Source organism: Equus przewalskii, chromosome 15, assembly GCF_037783145.1.
Source record: "Equus przewalskii isolate Varuska chromosome 15, EquPr2, whole genome shotgun sequence".
Lineage (NCBI taxonomy): Eukaryota > Metazoa > Chordata > Mammalia > Perissodactyla > Equidae > Equus > Equus przewalskii.
The window spans coordinates 84683813-84708296 of NC_091845.1; the positions used below are offsets into that span (position 1 = coordinate 84683813).

General features: G+C 34.4%; 1 protein-coding gene across 5 annotated transcripts in view; it reads left to right on the forward strand.

Moving 5' to 3' along the window:
- The window catches only part of TSC22D2 (TSC22 domain family member 2), a 47553-nt gene extending 25177 nt beyond the window's left edge, over positions 1-22376 (forward strand). For 4 of the 5 annotated variants that reach the window (XR_011527229.1, XM_070576329.1, XM_008521431.2 and 1 more), the window contains 2 exons: positions 19626-19677; positions 20662-22376. Coding sequence is in view for 3 of the 5 variants with exons in the window: in XM_070576329.1 (XP_070432430.1) it covers positions 19626-19677; positions 20662-20922 (313 nt within the window). In the remaining 2 variants the exon portion in view is untranslated. Of the gene's footprint in view, positions 1-1165; positions 1325-19625; positions 19678-20661 lie in introns of all 5 variants that reach the window. The other variant, XR_011527230.1, reaches the window with a different exon arrangement.
- The last annotated feature ends 2108 nt before the right edge of the window (positions 22377-24484 follow it).

The following is a 24484-nucleotide window of genomic DNA, read 5'->3' on the forward strand; positions in this document are numbered from 1 at the left end:
TATTGAAGTCAAATGTGTTGTGAGATTGCATTTGGAAAGATTATGTTTGTAAATTGGAAAAATCCTAATAGTTCTTCAGATTGTATGGGAGACTTTTAAATGACCATGTGTAATAGAAAAATTCTATTTAAAGTTAAAATCTTTAACAGCATAACTCCAACCCCTACATTTGGGTCAAATATCTCTAGAGATGGCTGCAGAGTTTCCTTTAAAAGGCTGTCTTTGCGTTTTCTATAGCTTTGCACATATTGGTCTTCCTTAGTAATGGCCTTCTTCTTTTCCACTCTCCTTGCCCCATCGTGTCATTTTATTTAGGGGGCTAATTTAGGCAAAAATATCCCCATAAATATGTGGGTTGCCTTTTCTTTGGATTACTGGCAACTAAAATAGAAATGAGCGTTCTTATCAGACAGAAAATCTTATTAATATTACCCTTCAGTGATTAAAATAGATGCCCAAGTGAAAGCTTTCTTGTTAAAATTTAGTAAATTTAAGATTATATTCTTAATGAAGGTAAGAATTGCTTCATTTTACCATTATTAAATCTTCCCACCCCCACCTGATTTTCTTCTCTGTCCATACACAGATGAGCAGCAGTAGGACCACTTCTGTGTGATAGGATACATTGTCATGTCTATTATATAAAACACAAAGAATTTTTATTCTTTCTATCTTGTTGTCTGATTTTAAAATTGGGGGTGATAGAGACAGGCTAGGATTTAGGTATAAAAACTTGAGTGCTTTCTTGAGCATTTAAATGATTGGAATAGATTATTACTGATCCAGCCACTTGTGCTATAAGTCTAGAAACTCCTATATGGATATGGACCAAACAATAGAACTCATGTGCCATTTTACAGGACTACGAAGCTGTTTATAACAAGTTCTGGAGTTAAATCATAATTTCTGGATCATGATCTTAAACCTTTAATTGGTTTCATTTCTACTTGACTCTTTGCTAGCAAGTGTTCCTGATGGCCTGAAAGTCCATGTTGAAATTTAAAGTTTGAAGTATCTAGATCAAATAATGAAATTATTTTACATTAAAAAAATACTTAAGTACAAAATATTAGTTGTGTAATCATGGTAAAACATAAAACTTTGCTATAAAAGATTTTTAAAGGCTATTTGATTAAAACACTTATTTACTTAAACTCTTTGCTAGAATTTTTTTTAGAATTCAGCATCGGAGGAGGAATGTGACATAATAATGATCGAAAGCCGAAAGTTTAAAAGTTGTGATGCCCTCACATGGTTGGAGGGTTAATCTAGCTTCTAAGGACTGAATGTTGTCCACAAGAGTGTCTCATCAGGTCATAAATTGGTAAGACTTAATGGATTAGATTTTATGTATTATACCTGATGTTATTGTATTGAGATGAATATTTATGAAACAAAATGAGCACATTGTATAACTAAGTATAGTATTAAATATAAGTTAAAACTAGGAATTTTAAATACTTGCAGTATGTAATCCATTCACAGTCTCATGAGGCTGAAGGCCGTATCTTTGCAGTGGTGTTTAATCAGTTTAAAAAATAGAAGTGACATCCTGTATTATAGTAAGATTATTTAAATATTGCTATTGCATCTGTTATAGATGCTTACAATATTATAAAGAGCCCCAAATACTTTCTAGCTATTATCCCAGGAGATATGTGAGAGATAATATATTAATCTTTTATTTTTTAAAAACGCATCCATTTTCTTCATAAAGTATAGTTTAAAGTAATTTTATTGCTTTGGGGATCTTATTTTTCTTAATAAAAGGCATTTTTCTTCTAGATGTCTTTAAAAATACAGCCAAGAAACATTTCTTAATTCCTACATTGAGAACACCTAAGATGCCAGTATCAAATGAAGTGTTATATTAGAAGTCAATATACATTTTTTTATGCCCTGAAAATTAAAACGTTTCCTTTCAGAATGTATTCTGCTTAGAAAACAAAATTTTTTTAACTTGTGTACCTTCTTCTTTTGCTTTGTTTTACACAGCTGTATTTTGTAAGAGGACTCTTAGAATAATACAGTTTAGATTAGGATGAGATCTCAGTCTTCAATCTAAAGATTATCATATTTTGCAGATGAAAAAAAATAACCTAGGTTAATATGTCCAAGGTCATACCGTTGTAGAAAATTAATATTTTCATTAAAGTACGGTGTATATATCCTGCAAGTCTATCAGAGATTGAGATTATCATCTAAAAAGGCTGTCGTATCTATTTCTGACTTTATTCTTAACCAGAGAGATGGTATTCTCTCCCTTACATACACGCACGTGTGCACACACACACACATAACCATTCTATCTTTTGAATGATATTCTAAGGTGTTTCTGATATGGTGTTCTGATATGGCATCCCTTATTCTACATACTTTTTGGATTTTTTTTTTCATTTTTACAATAAATCTACAAAACTTTAGTAATTAGGAAAATAACTTCTATTTTCTTTAGTGTAAGACATGCATATTTAGTAGTCAGTGGTTGGGCTTCAAGGGATCATGAACCTGAAGAATTTAGGATATAACTTTGTGTACGTTCAGTTTTCAGTGAAGGCTTCAGAGCATTTGTCAGATTTTCAAAAACAGTTAAGTAACATTGCTAGTGAATGTTTGTGTCTAAGGGACAAGCCTTGTTAAACACCCAAGTTTATGTGACTTTTGAAAGAAATTTTTGAGGAGTACACTAATTGTGTAACTCTTACTGATATTTATCCAAGGCTGGTTTATTATAGGTGACCATTAAACTAATCAAACAAATCAGAGCCTAGCTGCTTTTAGCTTAGGAATTTCATAGTCAGTCTCTGTGCTTAAGTGTTAATTGGATTTCTCCACAAAGAAGTTATTTTTGCTATCTAGTGGTTACTATGTGTCAGGCACTGTGCTAAGCATTTTTGGCATGTTATTTCATTTAATTTTCACAACAGCCATATTATGTAATACTCTCAATATCCTCTGTTTAAAGAGAACAAAATTGAAAACTTACAGAGATTAAGTAATTTACTCAGATTGCATAGCTATTAAGTGGTGGAGCTAGGATTCAAATCTAGCTTTCTAACTGGAACCTGGGCTCTCAGTTGGTATACTGATATGCAGGGTAATCCTGGAAAACTTGAAGGATAAGATAAGAGAATTTTATATTGTATGAAGATGTGAATACATACATTTGATTTCCTTTGAACTTAAGTCGCAATGGATCATCCTGTATTATAAAACCATGTTTTAAAGCATTTGTCAAAAAATAAATTTAGTTATTTGCTTACTAAGATTAAGCGTTTATTGCATTAGAAAATAACCTGTTCAAATTTAATGCTTATGATTATAAGCAAATATGTATGTATTTATTAGGAAGGTTTTTAGTACTTACTAGAAAAGTGCTGTGCTAAGTGTAACCGTTAAGGAACGTACCCTTTAATATTTAGAATTTATAAATAGCCAACACTGGGAAGCCATTTAAAGCTACTTTGAGCTGCAAATGTTTCTTGGGGGAGGGGTATGAATCACATGTAAATCCCCCTTCTAAGTGTTAGATCAGTGTTTCCCGTTTGCCCTTAGTTGTCAATAAGGCTACTAAAAAACCTTTTTTGTCTACTTTTAAAACATTTATGCAGCAAAATTTATTTTTTGAATACATGGATTTTTTGTATTGAGTATCTACTTTGTGCAAATCCTTTTGGTTGGTTTAATTTTATTCTCAGATGAGCTCCAAGTTATTAATTATGAACTTTGCCATATTTTGAAGTGTTAATAATGAAGTTCCTTTGTCTAAATACGGTTAAAATTGAATCCACAATAATAGTACTGCTTAAAACAAAAACAAGTAAAACCATTAAAATTTGTTTATTCTTCAGTTAAATTGAAATAGTTTGCAGATCAGATATAAACTTAATTTCTTCAGGACCATGGTTAAAAATGTACAAATAACTTGATAGGTCATCAGAATATGAGAATCCTGTCTTAAAAGTCTTCTTTTAGAAAATGTTTGTACCCCAGCTTCTTCAATAGTAATATGTTTGCCTTTTCAAAATTAAAACTATGGAAAGTTTGGGAAATAGAATAAGAACAATCACACCTAATCCAAGTTTTTAACACAATTGCTGTCTCGGTGTTTGCATATTCCGTTTCCGACTTTGAGTACACATGCGTGGATATTAACAGTTGCATTCATGGTTAAGTAGCTTTTAAACAGTTTTTAGTGTTCCAAGTGTTTGTCCATTTTTATGAAGCTAATACTGATATGTCATAGGTTTTGAATTTTGGACCGATATTTTGACATCTGTGATACCAGCCCTTCCAGTTTTTCTTCCTAGCTCTCTGGTGGTTTCTTCTCAGTCCCTTTGGCAGACTTTTCCCTTATTTGTCCTTTTAAATATTATTTGTTTCCTCAGGATGCTGTCCTGAGGGTCTCCTCCTCTCATCTTCATCAGGCTGAGAGTATACAGATGGCTTTGGGTGTCATCTCTATGCTGTAGAAAGCCATCCATATGCTCTAGGCACTCAAACTTGTTACCTAGGCATCTCTCCTTACATCCAGACTTCCCTGGTCTCTCATAGCCAGTTCATCACAAAGTACTGTCACGTCTACCCGCTGAGAATTTCTTCAGCCTGTCCATCTCTCATCCCCATTGAGGGCACAATCCTTTCTTAGTGGAAATGCAACAGCCTTCTAACTGTTCTTCATTATTTGAGTTTTCAGACATGGCTAACTGTACCTACTGTTCTTTTTACTTGGAACATTTTTGTGTGAGTGTCCTTTTCTTCTCCACCCCGCTGTGGCACTCCTACTACACATTCTTTCCTGACCCTACATCTTGATTATGTGCCCCTGAAACACCCTCTAAAATCTTGCCCTGTTTTAGCATTGATCACACCTCTAACTTATCTATCTCTTGCGCTAAACTGTGAACTCATAAATTCTGGGATTATGTTTATTTGGTGTTGTATCCCCATAATCAGCATCTGATAAGTGTTTAAGTATGTTAAAATTGCTCTGGAATGTGGCATCACAAAATCTGATATATGGAAAGAATGTTGAAAATTATTGTGTATGGTTAGGAGCAAAAGTCAGATGTAGAAACCAGGTCCCCCAATTTCTAAGTCAGTGTTCCTTGTATATTTCATGATATTTAGATTTTGGCCCCTATATCTTGCTAATACAAATTATATAGTTAACTTACCATGTTCCAGACAGTAATGCATTATCTTACTGAATCCTGTGTACTGGGCCTATTGTTATCCTTTAGAGAGGCTGACTAAATTGTGTGAAGTCATAATCATAAAACTGATGAAGTTGGAATTCAAACCTTTGTATGACTCCAGAGCCAAAGCCTTTTTATTCAGTACCACCTCTGAGTTTATCTTCTGAATCTAGAATTACAAATCTGAGTTGGAAGGGAATTTAGTGGTCATTTATTCCAACCACTTGTCTCATCCTCGAATCATGTCTACAACATACCTTCCAAATTGCCATCTAGTCTTTGAACACCTCCAGTGATGTTTATACTGGCATCGTACTCTTTCTTTCTCCATTTCACATTAAAACTTTTATAAACCCTTCCTGTAAAATAGGGAATCTAAAATGTGAAGCAGAAAAATCAGATGATTCCCATTACAGAGCATTTAGTAAAGAGATTAGGTTTGTGTAAAAATATAAGCTGCACTACAAATTTTGTGGAAACGTTGAACTGAGAACATTCTCTAATTAAGTTCTGTGTTTTCATAGCTGCCACAATCAAGAATATGGGTTCCCGTTAGTGGTTATAAGTCATCGGTGTTAGTACAAATGTAATTCTAAAGTTCTTTTTCAAAAATGGATAATGAGACATTGCTTAACATCTTAGGGATGACAGGGATGTTTTCCTACTTCATAATTATCGATTCTAGTGATGATGCAAGGATTTCACAGATCTTTGTATGGGCTTTGATCCCACTAGTGTAAAAAGAGTGAAGTACATCTGAGTTTCTTCAGAGTCCTGGATGTGCTTTACTTAGAACTTCCACTTGTTGATGGGACATGCTTAAAGGCATGGCAGCTTGGATTGTCTTACCTGACCTGACCAAGCCAGAAGGACTTTAGCCTCCTCTTTTCCACCTTCAGGATAGCTTTCATTTCTTTCACTTTTTCCCTTTAGGTTCGTTGTCAATAGAGAATGATATTGGGCAGTAGAGAGAACCCACAGATGGATATTTACACAATTAAACCATTCTCTGGGTTTACAAAATGACTTCTCCCTAAATCTGTGATTCTAATATAAAAAGATCTTTGTCAAGGTTTTTATCCAAAAGGTCATTGAGTTTTTAAAGTCCACTTTTATTTTCCACAAGTCTTACATGACTTTGTCATCACCACGATTGGTAACTGTTAAGTTTTATTGGCCTAAAGTAACTTCAAAATTCAATAGCTTTTCTATTCCTCAGACTTAAACAGTTTTTCTTCTTGACTTCAGTTGCCTATGTTATATAGAAACTACTACACTTTCTTCCTCCCCAGTGAGTAACAACCAGACACAAGGAACATCACGAAAAGGTTGATTGGCCTTTTATTTAACCTATCTTTGTCAGGGAGAAAACAATTTCTGCCCTTTTTTACAGTGTTCCAATGACACCCTTCTAATCAGTTTCTAATAGTGTAAATAGCTGGTTAACTTCTTAGTTCTTTTTCCTGGCATGATAAGCCCAACATAAGTTCATGCTGAACTTACAAAATATAATTAGATAATATATTAAATACTATAAGTTTTATTCCAACTTGTTCTTCAACTAAATGTTTAATATCAGTTATATGCAGAGTAGTGTTGTAATAAGTAGACCCTTGAGACGGACACAGTTCCTGCCGTTAAGGTTTAATTCAGTGGGAAAGAGCATTCAATAAAGACAAAAGCAAAATTGTGTATGGATGAATCAGAGGTGTCCTGGGACCTGTTGGCAAGAAAGGAAGACAGCAAAGAGAATTGTAGGTGAAGCGTTCCCTTTCAGAGGATAGTCTTATCTCTAGAATCTAAATTGATTTAATAAATTTCAGGTCATGGTGTAAGTCTAGAATCCATCATTAAAAGATTTTACAGAAATTGATACATACAAACTATTGTAAAATTCTGTCATTTTCTACTTCTGTCTTATAGAATTGTTATTGCCTAGAAGTCAAGGACATGGATCTAGATTTAAATAAGAAAAAGTTATTCGTTAAAAACTTTTTGTCACCAAAAATGTACCTATTTGAGTACAGTTCTGCTTGAGTGAAAAAACCTTGTTACTCTTTAGATTTTATAGTAGTGCTGCTCTGCACTGTTCTTTATTGTCCTCCACTAGAATCCCTTTTTGAATTAGATAATTCTGAAGCAGTGGTTCTCAACTAGAGTAATATGTGGTTTAGAAGCAAAGCAATACTTTATCTTACTCTTTTGATTGTTTTTAGTGATATATATTGTTGAAATTTCATAAAACACTAAAGGAAGACATGGGATATTTTTAGTTAAACCCTCTTTTGGAAATTTTTATTTTCAATTAAGTTAATTCAGTTATATCTCAGTGGGCTTTGGAAAAATGTCTCACAGTAGTTAAGGTTATTTTTATTCTAAACAGTGAAAGGCTGAGATTCTGTAGAGGATCGATAAAAACTTTATTAATGTTCAATCCACAGGAATGCTGTGCTTAATAAATATTGATGTAAGTTTAAATCTCAAGTCACACAATTTTTATTAGCATATATTTTGTGACTGCATTAAATCTTTAACATTTGAGTACAAAGAAATCAAGTTAATGTTAGGGCATAACTAGGATTATTTCATTCTTTGGGTGAGATATAAATACAAAGGCTGATTCTTAATACTAATCATAACTGATTTTTATTCATACCTCACTGTTTCAGTTGTACAGATACAACTGAATAGTAGACCTTATACAGTGTCAGAGTCCAAATTGATCCAAACAGTAGAAGGAACTAATTTTTTTTTAATGTTTACTATTGTAAAAAGTCTCATAATCCTCACAACAATCCTTTAAAAAAGGTAGAACCATGAGCCATTTTACAGATGAGGAAGCTGGTTTCCTTATGTTAACTTGCTAGGATCACTCCACTAATAGCTAGTGAAGTTGGGATTTAAAGCTAGCTTGTCTAATTCTAAAGCCTGTGCTCTTAAGCCACTTTATTATTCTTGAGAATTCAGCCTTTTGCTTAAGCAGCTGGGAAGAGGTAAGCTGTCTTACCCCCAGAATGAAGCAGAGAGCAAGAAAAAGTTAAGCCAAGTGGTAGTGAACTGATAACCTAGACAACTTTAACTCTTCAGGGCATAGATTCACGGTACTTTGTATATGTTTGTTGAAGGTGAGCAATTTAATTTTTTACTCAAAACTAAGCCAATCTAAATTTTTAAAACCTCCCAAATGCAAAACATTCATTGATTTATTAAAATGAAAATAGACAAAATTTTTTCCCTGATCCAATATTCTCTTCATTTTATTAAGGAATGGTGACCATGCTTGGTGCTGCCCCTTGAGCCTAAATCAGAGCAAAGCACTGTCTCTTTAAAAACCTCATGATGCTCTTAGTTTTATTTTTCTGGATGTATTCCTGTTTTGAAACAGTTCCTTGGTAACCTCCATTTTTACTTACTACTATCCCTGTACTTTGGAGACAGATTAGGAAGAGACATAAAAAGTAGCGAAGAAACATTAGTTAATCACCTAGGAACAAAAGCTGGGTTTGGGTCAGATAATCCTAATGGCTAAGCTACTATAATTTGACTTTGTCAAATATGTTGTTCATAGAATTATATTTTTTCTATAAAGCTATTTTAAATAGTATCTCTGCACCTTCAAGAAATGTGCATAAATGAAAAGATTAGCTATAAAATGATCAAAAATTATCCGTGTGCTCTTCACTGGTATTTGGTATGCAAGGGGATAGTCTCGTTTTCATTCATTTGGTTAGGCCTCATTGTAGAAATGGGATTGAGAGAATTTGTTCAAGAAGAGCTGTTTAGTTGAAAAAATGGTATCTAGAATACTTAAGAAGAGCCAAATATGAGGTCAATGAGTAGAAATAATTAGCTTTCCCAAGCCCATCTTCCGTAACTCTTCACATGTTGGTGTTCTCCAGTGTCTGGACCCATTTGTCTTCTCACTGTAAGCAAGCTCATCTCCCACACTTTGAGCTACTCACCACATTCTGACAACTCTCAAATCTAGACTTCTAGGTCAGAGATTGCACTTGAGTTGTGGATACCTGTTTCCAGCAGCCTTCTTTCTAGATTTCTCCACCAGGATTATATCCCAGATGTCTAAAAATTTAATAGTCCCAAGTGAAACTTAAATTTCTCATCTTCCCCACTTTATTCCCAGGATCCTTTGCTGCTCACTCCCCACCTCTCAAAAAATCCAGCCTTTTTCCTGTGACACATTACCATCTCCCTTCCCCTAGTTTCTCCAAGCTAAAAACTCCAGTCATCCTTGGCATTTTCTTTGTTGTAGGTGAATCCCTTTCCTTTATCATCCCTCTGGTCTCTCACAGATTCTCTGTGCTTCAGTTGTAGAAGCTAGTTCATTTTACCTTGCTTAAGGCCTGTGAACCAAGCATTTGCAGTGTCCTGCTATCCCCCTTCCTTACTTTGGTATCTCTTATTTCCAAGACCTATCTTGAGTATTACTGTTTCCTTCTCACCAAACCCCTCTACACACACATACACACACACAAAACCACATTTGAGTGGTTCTACTAAGTTCCTTATAAGTCTTTGAAACTAGATGACGAAGAAAAAAGCTCAGTGAGAGTAACTTGCCTCAGGACACAGCACATCTGAGGTGAGACCAAGCTGCAACGTGTATTTGCTTATTCATTAAATGTTGGCTACTGTGCAGGAGACAGGTTGGAATCTATCATTTTTTACAAAGTATCATCTAGAAAGATAAATGTTACTGAGATTTGTCTATATAGGAAATAAGAGGCAACGTTTCTTCAGGATTTATGATCTATTGCCTCCAAAGGAATTTGGATTACCTACATGTATGAATTAGATATTCGGCAGCAAGAACATACAGCAAGTTTAGTTTCAGACTGAAAATGAGAAGTGAGATTAAGGAATATTTCCCCCAGTTACTTGTTTTGAGTTTAGTTAAAATGATAGCATACCCGTGTCCATCAGATACCAAGGACTGCCTGGAAAAAGTCCCTTTTGCCATTAAGTGTAGGAAATGGCTTTGGAGGTGACCCAATACGGCCTCTTCATTTTATAGCTAGAGAAAGAGGCCCCACAGTCAAAGTAGCAAGTCATATAATTAGGACTCAAATTCCAAGTGGACAATGTGAGAGTCCAGGCTTCTACAGCATATGAATTCTTTAGTAGGTAGCTACCAGCTTCATGGTAGATTTCGTATAGCACTTAAGAGCTTTGTCTGGTAGGATGTAGATGCAGTTGTTAAAATATAGCCTATGTGGTCAGTGCCATAAGGGTAGTGTGGGACATGATTTACGATACTACCTCTGGAAGGGTTAGAGAATCCTTTACAGAAGAAAACATTTGAGCTGAAAGCTATAAAAGAATGGTAGAATTTCTCCGGAAGTATTTAGAAAGTGAGAAACAGTATGAGCAAAGAGAGTGAGGGTAAACCATGGACAGTCTCAAGGAGTTGAGGAGATAGCCACTTTAAAAGTTGAGCAGGCGTTTGGAATGGGGGAAGAATGTAAAGGTTAGCATTAGAAATAAATTAGTAAGCTAGTTTCTGATTTTTTTTTTCCTTTGGCCCATTTTTATGTCACTGCTGAAGAATTCTGAATTACTTTTAGAAATTTTAGGTGAATTTAGCTATATAAAAAGGTTGTTTTGATAATAGGCCCTCTGCTGGGTGAAAATTTATTCAGTGCTTCTTGGTCTCTGAAATGAAACGCAAATCTTAGAGTTTTACGTTTTTGTTTTTATTTCCCTTGACATTCTTTTCTGTCATATTCTTTCTCCAATTTTGTTCATTTTCATATACTTACACCATGAAAATTTCCTTAGGTGGTAAAAATGCTGTTATTTCCTCATAGTCAAAAGGAAGGAATGCTATTGTTAACCATTTAAAGGGGAATTGATCTTTACTACAAAATGGCTGTTAAACATAGTCTTTTTCCCTGGAAGGCTTTTTCTTAATCTTTATCCTTTTCCTGTCACAGCTGAAATAATTTGAACTCTTACGTGTTTTTAATGTCTCCATTCATACTAAAAATTTTTATTGTCTCCTTTTCTATTTAAATTTTGTACTTTTGAGGAAAGATAGTCCTTAACCATCAGTATTGAAAAACAGATCTTTTACTAGATTGATATACTTTAATCACTAAATTCTCATATTGTTAGAAGTTGGTTAACCATCAGCTTCTATCCCAGCAGACTGAAGAAATGGTTTTAGAATATCTAGAATGAATATATGGAACTACACCCTTGTCAGGTCTTCTGAGCTAGACATCACTTGGCAAAATTTGAAATCCTTTTTAATCCTTTTCCCTTTTTTTCCCCACTCTTAGGTACCAGTGTACATTTCAGTCTAGATAATTGTCAGTTAAATACTGTTTTCCCAGTCTCCAGGAAGTAAACCAAAGTGGCCAGGGCTGTAGTGTCAAATTTTTAATTTGGGCTTCAGCCCCTTGGTATGTTTCCTTCACTCCTCAGTAATGAGTTACGTTATCATCAAATTACCTATTGCTGCTGTGTAAACAGTACAGTGAAATCTCTTTCAAGAGTGCCTGCTCTAAATGTAAGCACTCCAACATTGGAGAGAATGCCACCCTCCTCCTACCCCTTTCTCACACCCTTTCTTATTTCAGTCTGACTCAGAGGAAGGAAATAACTTTTTCATCCTGTCAAACCTTGGCTAATGTTAGTCGAATAAGAAATAACTAGCTAGTGCATAAGCTCATTTATCTTAAGTAGATGTGATTTCATGTTCTTAGAACATTCAAGTATTTAACTTGAAATAATAGAGTACTAATTAAACTTTCTTAGTTTATTTGGAATATTTGGATTGTAATGGTAAAATTTCTATGTATGTTTCACTTTTTATCAGTCTCCAGTTTTTCCGGACTAAATTTGCATCTTCCATATTGAGTGTTTAATAGAATTTAATTCAGCTAGTTTTTATATTGATTTTTTAGAGTGGCTCCACATGAAAAAAAACTTTAATTATATCATAATTTTACCACAAAATACTAAAATAATTCCCCCCAAAATATCATAACTTGGAAATGTAAAGAGATCTAGGGAAAAAAGGTAAAGTTAATCTTATCTATACCTCCTTTGTAATGCATTTTTAATGTAACTTTTTTATTGTGTAAGTTTATGTAGCCTGTTGTATCATCTGTTTATCACAAACTTTTGCTGTTTACTTACCAGAATCACTTTGAACAGAAATAGTGATACTGCAAGTTATAAACATTATTTACACCTTACTTTTAAATGATTATAATTCACCCTAAACCAAGGAAATAAATTTTACAAATCACAAATATTACTTATATTGATTGATTCGTACATGGTACCTTATCTTCCAGAATGAAATAATTCCTAAAGAAAATGAAGTTGTTGGTTTCTTTTCCCTCCTTGTCTCCCTTTCCTGTTTCTTGTCTGCCGTTTGTCCCTGCCTGGAGATCACACTCTGCAGAGTACTAACTCCTTCATGAGTCACTTTATTTTGGAATGTGTTTTTCAGTATTCTCCAAAGTGCAGTGAAAGTCTTGCTTCTGTCCCTCTGCCCCATATTCCTGCCTTCTCAAACAGTTAACCACTTTCTTAGTTTGTGTGTGTGTCCTTCTAGTTTCTTTATGCATATACAAGCAAATACAATATATGTTGTTATCTCCTCCCCCTTCACACAAATGAGAATTTACACAAGCTGTACTTCTACTTTCAAAGATCTCCAGGATACATTGTTCCCATCTCAGTACACAGAAAAGCATGTTTGTGGGGTTTTTTAAATAGATGGGTAGTACCCATTGAATGGATGGCTATACCATGATTTATTTAACCAGTTCCCTGTTGGTAGAAGCCTTGCTGTTACAAACAGTGCTGTAATGAGTAGGCTTGTAAATCCTTATTTCCTATGTATGGGATAAATTCCCAGATGTTGTATTACTGACCTAAAGACTAAAATAGAGAGAGAGTGTGTGTGTGTGTCTATATAAAATTGTTAGATATATATCAAATTGCTCTCTATAGGGGTTATACGATTATACTTGCCCCAGTACTTATGAGAAGGCCCATTGTCCCAGAGCCTCACTAACGTGTATTAAATTTTAATATATTTGCCATTCTGTTTAGGGAGATGGTATTACATTATAGTTTTAATCTATATTTTTGTTATAATATGTTGTTATGAGATATAGAGTATTTTTTCATTTCTTGTGAACTGTCCATGTGAATTCTACCCATTATTCTGTTGGGCTTCTAGTCTTATAGATTTCCAGAAATACTTCATATTTTAGGGAAATTATTGAAGAAGTTTTTTAACTTTTATTTTGAAATAATTATAGATTCATAAGAAGTTGCCAAAAAAGTACGGAGAGGTCTCAAGTACATTCGCCCAGTCCCTTGAATGGTAGCATCTTACGTGATCCAAAGGCAGGAAGCTGACATTGGTACAATCCACAGCATATATCCTTTTTTCTTCTTTTTAAGTATTCTTTTCTGGCCAGGATTTTGACCTAAAATTTATTAGATGAATGTAAAATATGCTGAAGGCATTGGTGAGCAAGGTTTTTGTAGATGCTAAAAACAAATATAAGTCTTCACATAAATGTTTAACCAGGTTTTTAATGGTTCCTTGGTAAAGGCCTTTTTCACTCCATTGTAAGACCGGTTGCTTGAGAAAATAATAACATTTAGTTTCATAAGTAGCCGTTTTACCTGCTTGCTTAGAATGGATGATAGCTTTTATCATCCACACAAAATCACTTATTTTGTGTTACTAGTAAAAATCTCCATGGGGCATTTTTGTGAGTTTTGTTAATCATGAAATTAAACAGATTATTTGTTTTTACATTTGCAGAACTTATGGCCAATAGGGTATATAAAATTTTTAGTTCTTAGCTTAATTTACTATTAGCTTTATCTAATAGTTTTATTCTTAACCACAGAGGTTTGCGTTTGGCCAGAGATTAAGTCTACATGAATTTTATCTATTTAGGCTCTGTTTTGGAAGAAGAATTGTTATTTGCTCTTAAATTAAATATGAAGCTGTAAATATTTTTTAAATTCCTCTTACAGAAGAGTGATGGATTTTTCTTTTTGTACTTAACCTCCACAGGTTTGCTGAGCTATATTCATTAGATTTATTTTTTTGCAATCAGCAGCTTACTGGTTTCTTTCTAAAAAAAACAAAACATGCATGTCTTAGAGAAGAGGCAAAATGTTATCCAGGTTAGAATTAATGCATTTTAGTAGTAATGATGTCACTATAGAACTTATTGTGCAAGGTGGGGGAGGAGGGAGTATGAAGGTTGTAAATGATACCTGGACACAGTACATGATTCCTGAGGACTGGTCTCCAAGAAAGATTGTAGCTTCTACTTGTGAGTTTATGAAGAATCATTTTTATTCATTGTTTGGCTAAGGAGGCTTGAACATAAGTATATCAGAGTTGACAACTCAGTCAAAGAAGTTTGTTCTTATTACAAAAGATCTGATTTTGTAATTTGGGGAATTCCTGTAGTGGATTTTTAATTGTAGTTGTGACTCAACACAGAAAGTTAGAAGGGTCTTTGAGTAAAACAAGGTAAATTTTTTTTTTTTTTACAATGTTTTGCATACAGATGTATATAATTTTAAGATGTCTTCAGCTTTCTAACAAACCGAAAGAACATGTTAGTTCTTAATGAATAAGTAAACTATACTGGCTATCTGAAGATCACTGAGCAAGTGCCTTTTTTAAGAAGTTAGCTCCCTTGTTCTCAGAGCTGAACCTCTTCTAGGAATGTGCTAGATAAGATAAATGCCGTATTATGAACATAGTTTTACCTTTGGATCCATGCTTATGGTTTCACAACTAGCATTTGGTGCTTAGTTAAAGCACTCTTCATAATAGACACAACTCTATTTCTTGTAGGTCATTATAGATAGTTGCTTTCTTCCTTTCACAGTCTTATTTTTATGGTAGTAAAAGCACGTGTTTTGACATTAATTAGGTCTAGGTTTGAATCCTGTTCCTAGCATCCTGTCTTTGACAAGTTACTTGGCCTCATTTTCCTCTGCTGTGAAATGGGAATGTTGCTCAGGCCTGTAGTGAGCACTCACTAAAGTAACGTGTGCCTGCCACGCAGCGGGCAGTCGTCTGAGTGCTCTTTCCTCTACCTTGTGGCTTTGTTAGTTAGCATTTGTATTGAGGGGAGAACAGAAAGGGGGTAATCAAAATGTAACAGAGAAGAAATTTGCACTGTTTGGATTTTAAACAAGTAGCTATACTTGTTTAAGATATTAATAAAGATAAAGAAAAAATTAATTTCTCAAAAGTTTTTTTTAATGTGAGATCAAGTTAGCCTAATTTTGTCTTCACTGATTATAATTTTTAGAGAGGGAAAACTAGGGATGATTTGCGCACAGTTGCTGAGCCGAGAGCGTGGATGAAGCGATTAGCCTACTAAGGATGAAAATACAGGGAACTTGTGAAGCTGGAGGTTCATGTGTGGCCTCTTGTCTTCTCAGTGAGTTTGCAGGTGATCTGCTGTGACAGGAGTAAGGATGCCTGGGAAGAAAAGCTGTGGTGGGGAGCCGCTCGGGGTGAATTAAAAGATGAACAGCATGGGAAGCCAAGCTGTCTTGCTATATACTTTGAGTTTTACTTTTCCTGTGAATGTGATTGTAATTTACTTTATTTAAACATTAAATTCAAGCTCACCTAGTTCTTTTGGGGACCCCAATTCCACTAAATAAAAATTCATCATATAAAAGTAATATAGTCTTTCATGTTGCCTTTTTTCCACAGTTCTATATTTCTGTCCATTCCCTCCATACCCAAAATTTTTAATTCATCTAGTAAATGCTAATCAGATTAGGTATGGTTTTATTCTAAAAGAGTGACCCATAGTAAACAAAGTTTCTGTCTTGTTAAAAATTACCCCTTGCCTTTATATAGTGCTTATAGTTTACCAGAAGAGGTACAAAGTCTTCCCTTAAGGAACCTCGGAAACTAGTTAACTATCAAGTTATAGTTTGGTAAATGCAAGAATGGAAAAGAGAGTAAGGCATAATACTATAACATTAGGTCAAGGAAGCCCACTTCAATTTATCTTCCTCATTTTAAAAGAGTGTGAAACCCAAACCACTATGTTGACTTGGAACACAACAGAAAACAACTCATTACCCTCATTGAAATAATATTCTTAAACTGTGTTCTGGGCTCTTGAAATAGAATACCCTCTTATTTGCTTATTTAATACTGTCATATTGATATCTTTTCTGTAAATCAGGCTGTTTAAAGCAGTGGTTGTCAAACTTTAGTTTCTATCAGAATCACCTGGTGGACTTATTAAAATAGATTTCCTTGGTCCCACTTCAAGAGATTCAGTAGGTCTGGAGTCAACCCAAATATTTACATGTCTAACAAGTTTCCAGGTAATCCTGATGCACCTGGTCCAGGGACCATACTTTTTGAATTTGAATAAATTAGTAGTTCTCAAATTTTTAATAGCTTCCTGGTATGAACCAGTAGTTGTTGCAAATCTAATTACTGTCATGTTGACTCTCTCAGTATGCATTTGGACTCCTGTGTGCCAAGCACTGTTCACTTCCTCACCGAGGTGAAGAAGATAAGGAACCTCCTTCATAGGAGTTTTGTGGATTGGGGCATATAATCCTTATTTTAGATGGGAAAAAATGAGGTCTAGAAAAGTTGAATAATTTCCCAGAATTCACACAGTGAATATACGGAGGAGCCAGAATTTGCTCTTCTCCTTTCCTGGTTGTGCACTATAAAAAGTTTGTGAAGATTAGTGGACCACAGGAGGGAACCGTAATTGGTTCTACCTCAGGAAATCAGAGGGAATCTCAGGAGAGATGGCACTGGAGTATCTTAAGGAACAAGTGAAAAAACAGCCAGATGAATTGGAACTTTGAGCACTGCCAGCTGAGGGAGAGTTTCTGCAAAGCCATGGAAACCTGAGAGAACATGTATGTGTTCCACAGACTGCAATAGTTCTGTAAGACCATAACACAATAGGACTGATGGAGTATGAGAGGAAAGCAGACCATAGAAGGCAGAGGTCAAGGTCATGAAGGGTTTTTGTATACCAAGCTAAGAAGTTTTTAAAATACAGTTAGGTTTTTTTAATCTTTCTCTTAACAGCTTTCATCTCTGTAAGCCAGTGATTCTCAAATTATGGTCTGTCAGGCAGGATCAGCATCCCCTGGAAACTTGTTAGAAATGGAGATTCCTGGGCCCCACCTCAGACCTGTTGAATCAGAAACTGAGATGAAGCCCCCTCTCTGTGTTTTAACAAGACCTCCAGAGGACTCTGGTGCACGCTAAAGTTGGAGAACCACTAAGTTCATAGAATTTTTGAATAACAGCCTTCAAAATAACCAAAGGTCGCTGTAGTGATGGTAATTGTATCTGTGACCGATTTAATTATGTTGAAGTACAATGCTTAACAAAATTGAAACATTAGTACCTTTTAAGGGACACGTGTCTTCAGAATGATCCGTTTATACTTTGCAAACCTGCTCCTCTGTCGCTGTAAAAGAAGTCTGAGTTCAGGACTAGAGTTTATTAGATAGCAAAGAGCATGCTGCTAATTATTGTTCCTTAGCTAAGGGAATGGTTTAGAAATGTACTGATTTGATTCTAATTATCAAAAAAATTAAGCAATAACCTTTTTTAAGGGTTTAGGGTTTGTTTTTTGTTTTGATTGCTTGTTAATGTTTAAAACTGGTGTTAAAGTTAGCATTTACGGTGTTCTGTTTAAAACAGATGTGTTGAAAGAATTGAATGTATTTAAGTCATGAAGAGGCTAAAACTGATTCAGTTTTTCCTTGACATAGAAATAAAAAATGTAAAAAGTATGATCAAGGATTCTCAGGCAAACTCTAATCTAAATGCCTATCATAATCTTTTTTGCCAAATTTTGGCCAGTATTTAATGAATATATCCACATGGTGTCTGGACTGAACTTTATGCTGAAACCTAACGGTTTAATATAGTTGTTCTGTAGTTTGTAGTTACATACAGCTGTTCTTTGCTTTGCATAGCTCCCTCTGAGCATTTAAAGCCTAACACGTATAAGTATTTACTGATGATCTATATATCCTTTCCAGTTATTGGGTATACAGAAGCCCCTTTTCATCTTAGCAATAACAGCAGCAAAAAGTGAAGCAGTATGCTGTAATTAATGTGCTTAATGCGCAGATAAACAAGCTTAGTGTTTTCCCTATATTGATTGAGAGTTTTAAGGGTTTAGAAGTGTAAAAGTCGCTTGAGGCATTGACACCAACCCCTTCGCTTTACATATGAAGAAAATGAAGTCCCTGGAAGTTAAATAGTTGATTTGCTGATGGTCACACAGATAGTGAGTAGCAGAACCAAGATTATAACCAGATCTATTTGGATTACAGTATAAAAGGCCACTGCATTAGGATATTTCTGAGCCTCAATCTGATAAAACATTGAGGATCCCCATCATATAAAGTAAAATAGTGTTCAGATATATTAACACCTAAATTTTCCTAGGTGGGGTATACTTTATGAAGAGTATTTAGTAAAGTTTTGTATAAAAATTGTTTGAAGACCTCTTTTTAATTAATACAGTAAATTAAAGTATCAGATTTGTCTTTACAAGAAAACCTAATAACTGTTCTTCAAAATTTACAAAAACACCAAGAAAAGGATATAGGTCCTCTCTAATCTTACTATTTAATACATAGGAGAATATAAGCTGCCAAAGAAGACAATTATTAAACCTTCTGTGTCATTATCATACAAATGCTAAGGTGATATTTGAACTTGGGATGTACTTACCAGCTAAACTACTTCCACTTATTTCCAGGAAAAATGAGTCTATCGCATACATTAGGTGATTTTTGCCAGCTAGTAACCTGTAGTCAAAGCCTGTAAGTCAGAATGTTGAGTTCCTTGCTAACCAACCCTGCAAGTACTGTATGCCCAAAAGCCCTCTGAATCATTTTTAAAAGCCAGTTCTAAAAATGTAAAAGCCAGATATTAAAATATAAAATCTATAGAAGAAAAGTCATCTGAATTTTAATACAATAAGTAACCACTAGAATTTCCACATGAAAGGCAATTAGAATACATAGTTGGTAAATGAAGTTTGGGATGTGGAGAGAGTACTGCTCATTTGAAATGTGTCTTTTTACGTTCACTAAATTAAGAACTCCTGACTAGAATTGGGAGTTACTTTTAAAGTAGCATGTGTATGTCATAGGCAAATTAGAATTGTTCAAACTACAAAGGATTTTTAAAAGTCATCTGTTTTCTGAGATACTCATTTTCAAGATGAGAGCTCTGAGTACTGAAATTGTGAGAATAGCCTTAATAAGCTATTTTAAATTACTATCTTTGATGTTAAGTAAAACAAATGTTTTCATTTTAAGAGTTGTAAGGGAGGTTACATTTTTTAGAATAATTTAATGAAATATTCTCATTTTTTCCAGTGCATCTGGGGGAGGTGGTGTAGCCATTGACAACAAAATAGAACAAGCAATGGTAAGTAAAAGTTTATAGTCCTCTCCTTTCATAGACTGTTGTTTGTATGAAGCACTTGGTTTTGATCAATTCTAAAAGACAAACACCTAATTTCTTTAAACCAAGATGACCAAAGTATATTTTTTGATAGTGAGATTTAGTTGAAGATGCTAAGACATTGAGAATTTTTAGTCTAGAAATACCAAAGGAGTAAATATTTCCCGCATTTGAACATCTCACATTTCGTGCATTACTGTTAATAAGAGCCATTTTGGGGGACAAACATATTTAAAATGCATAATGTTCCTCCAAAATATTTCAGCATCAAAAATAGCTTAGAGACAACAGAGTATTAAAATGAAAACTTAAGCTGGAAACCTCTGTCGTCCTCTGGTCATTTACAGACACTGTTTTGTTTTACTCAGCTTTAATAAATAGATTTGTTTCTGTTGATTCTGGTTCTGATTTCTGCTATTACTATCAAATTTTTTTGTTCACTTAAAGATATTCTGTTCATATTATATAAAATATTTTGATTCGAGTTTATTAACACTGTAGAAAGGCTATAAATAAGGACCATTAGTCTCAAACTATTTTTTTTTTTAAATCCTAAGGTTTTAAAGTTGGAAATCGCAGGTCACTTTATCTCTTAAAGCAGTACTGTAACTAGTTTAATCTTTTGTTTTCTTGGTCTAACATCTGAGTATGTGATTTTAAACTTTTTTTGAATTCTAAGCTTATAATTGACAACTTAAAGAACTAGTATTTTTGGAAGTCACTCCAAACTTTGAAAAGAAAATCATGGGCTTGCTGCCCTGGTTGGGAGCTGGATTTTTTCCATCCCATCTCCTTTAGGGCCAGCCAAGATACAGTAGAAACATGAAAAACAGGAGCAGGAAAACAAAGGTAAAAACGCTGTGTTGATACGGCTCCATAGAGACTAGAACCAAGAGCAGCACCTTTCCCTCTCACACTTCTTGACGTTCCTAATTTTGTTTTTCACAGGATCTGGTGAAAAGCCATTTGATGTATGCAGTAAGAGAAGAAGTGGAAGTTCTAAAGGAACAAATAAAAGAATTAGTTGAAAGAAACTCTTTACTTGAACGAGAAAATGCACTGTTAAAATCTCTTTCAAACAGTGATCAGTTATCCCAACTCCCAGCCCAACAGGCCAATCCTGGTAGCACTTCTCAACAGCAAGCAGTGATAGCACAGCCTCCACAGCCAGCGCAACCTCCACAGCAGCCGAATGTCTCCTCAGCATAAAGCTTTCTTGCCTCATTAAGACAAAACTGAAAGCAATCTATCCTTGTGTGCCACTGGTGTTCTTTCCACTTTATATGAAAGCAAGTAGCCATGCTTTGGTTGTGTGTTTGGCCTTTTCAGTATTAGACAATCATTCTACAAGAGCTTTTCCTCTCTTTGAGATGTTATGCAGCGCTGTTGATGTCCAGTTCTATGTCATCAGTACACAAGGAGAATAATAGATGGGGTTTGTTAAAGCGAGCAAAGTCTGCATTTTACCTGGTGCGCATGAGTGGGGTCTTTGAAGAGCTTTGGTGGCTCTCCCGTGTTTCCCATTATCCCTGGATTTACCCTGAGCCTTCCTATCACATTATAAATAACAGTTCATCTAAAGAGCCACTTTTCTTTCAATATCAGTAACATTTGCTTACATAAGTTTTCATTTATTTGTGTTTTATTTATTACAGGGCTGCTATTTTCATAATGTACATGAACAATGTCACAGAACTTTTTAGATTTTTTTGAATAATTATAAGTATCAGTAAAGGAATTGAAAGACAGGATTACATTTAATAGATAAAACGTTTAGGCAATAATTGAACAAAAGAATCCTGGCATATTTCTAACACTAATGGCAATTTACCTTTGGTATTTATTTTCAGTAGTAAAGACCCAGCTTGAATGTAAATTTTGTATAGTGTAAGTATGAAGAACATAGTGCAACTGTACAGGTAGTCACCAGTTATTGTGATATAATAAATAATTGGGCTATTTTGATGAAGAAAACTTTGTTCATTTGTTTCTACTTTCTAATAGAGAAATTGCCACGATTCCTCTGCTTTTCAACATTTCGTATGACTTTTTTTTTTTTCGGGTGGGAATAAAAAGCTGTGAAATTGTTCAACCTACTTTGTAACCAAAGAAGCAAAGCTGTGTAATGGAGTTTTTTTTTTTTTATAATGCACATTCTTTATGTATTTTTATTTAGTGTTTTCTCGGTCACAATTTTCTTTGCTGTCTAGCATGATCTGCATGACCTATAATCTTTGAACCACTTTCGTACCTCATGTTTTTATCCAGCACTCTTATTGTAATACGTACTAGTCTGTGAACAACGTCGAATAAAAAGAACGAGCAGGTAGTATGGTGGAGCTGCGCTAGTGTGCTATGCGCTAGTTGTAAAAAAAAAAAAAAAATGAAGTGAGCCATCTTTTGTTCATTTAAAATGGTGTTTTGAATTTCGTATGCAGAAAACGTTTTGTTACATTGCAGATTTTAATGTATTTAATAAATGCAACATGCAGATTAAGTGCAGTGTATACTGAGTATTTAAATTAAAATGTACATTTCATAAATACAGTTTCAGGAGAGAGCATCATTTTGTGTATACTAACACATTAAGTGTATGTCAGAAATTGATGTATAAATATATATTTTAACACATTTTCTGAAATTAAACTGCAGTTTTGTTGAAATATTTGGCTCTATATGTGTTCAAAATTTAATTTGATTAGATTTGTATTTTCACAGTTCAAAATATTCCTTAAAGAAAACCTGTGTTATTAATGACTTAATGATAGTGCTTAAATTTTCAAAGTAAAATAATTTAAAGAATGCAAGAATGGAAAGCAATATTTGTACTCAATATTCGTGTTATGTCAATGACATTTAAGTAGGAAATCCTTGTCTACCAAAACTTTTACTTGAATTCAGAAAGGTGCCTGTAGAAATTAACATGCACTGTATCTATAGCCAGCTAACTAATCAGGAGTTTTAATGAGAACCAGTAGTTCTCTGTGTTAAAAGAGGATAAAGAAGTGTTCTGTATCTATTTAAAATAAAAACTTAATCGGATTAGCCACAAACTAAATGCATAAAATTGGGGTGGATGTGGGATTACCAAATATGTTATATTCTAGTTGTGCTGCAGGATATATTGTTCAATATAAACAAAATTTTAATGTTAGTGAACAACATTAGAAATAACTAAAGGAACTGAGTCCATAGGCTTGAAGAAGCAACCCTAAGATATAGAGTAAGATTTTAAGTAGAACCACCACAGCTGAGATAGAAAGTGAACCTTCCGTGTTGGAATGTCAACCACAAGGCTCACCAGTGTCTCCCTCAAGTGCAAACAGTATGATATTTAACACAGGTGGCGAAAAACTGTTAGAAAAGGTTGGGATTTTTGTAAAATATAAATTTTGGTTCTGGGGATAGAAAAACACTTTATAAACATAAAAGTAATAGTCACAAAAGAAATGACTAATGTTAGTTAAAAATGGCAGTTAAAAACAATTATTACATTTTTAAAAAAGGAAAAACAGAAGAAATAGAGAATTCACAGAAGAAATAAATGGCAGTTTCTAAAGGTCCAACCTCTAGTAACGTAAGAATTGGAAGTTAATATTTGTAGCAAAATGTTGTGTCTTTTAAATAGCAGGACCTAATATAGAAAGGCAAGCTTTCCTGTGTACTTTTAGAAAGTAATTTGGCAATATGTATCAAGAGCCTTAAATATTAATAACTTTTCAGTTTAATGACATAAGATGCTCAACTCATGGTGCAGCGTCAAAAAATGCAAAATTACAATAGTGCCTGTCCTCTGCTCTCCCATCGCCCTTCCTTCCCATGGCACCCAACCTCTACCCAGAGACACCCCCAAAATAGCTGTGAAAGGAAACCTCTACATCCAAACCTACTCCTGTGGGGCACACCCCATCTCTAAAGTCAGGAGCAAATTTAAGGGTAAGAAAGCTGTTGTGCTAAATTTTTAGCATCAGATATTACTGTATTTGGAAACAACATGAAGCGTTTCCCCATTTGATTGGTTTGTTTAGGATCTTAAGTAAGTTTCAGCTTTACCTCAGAGATTTAGGGTCTCCTGCTCCACATAGCTGGAATGTTAGTTTATTGAGATGCTAATTTTTGGACACAGTCTTAAACGAATGCCATCTCTAATTGTCTCACTGCAACCTCCGTAGACCAAGATGCCACGTAAGTTTTCTGTTGGTTTACTTTAGCCAACCAGAAAATCATAGGTAGAAAAATTTGTTTGTGATAATGGCAATGTGTCTGCAATACAAACGTAGCTTTCCCCAAAGAAAGTTCATTTTAGGTAGTTACAGTGAGATTTTACAGCTTGCTACACTGCTCCCCCAGCCCCAAGAAAAGGCTGTGAGATATTAAGTATGCAGTTACTTTAACTCATAATTGTATGTCCAAAATAGCTAGATATATCCTATTTCATTTCCTGTTCTCTGAGCTAAATACAAGTGCTGAGGTAAGAATGCTGTATCATCAAGCCCCCAGTGATGGATAATCAGAACTGCCACTAATCACAAAGAATTGTCGCAGGTCAGAGATGATGGTATATCTGCCAAGTTCAGAATTCTGGTCACTCCTGGGCCTTTAAAAAAGAGGGATGGTGGGAGAGTGCTTAAGATTAAGCCAAAATACTTGTTCTTCATGGAAACTTAGCTTTGTAGAACCAGAAATAAAATAGTTAATTTTCTGGAAACAATTTTTAAGATAATCTGAAGTCATATGTTTTTTAATAGGAAGCTTCAGAGCTCAGTAGCAG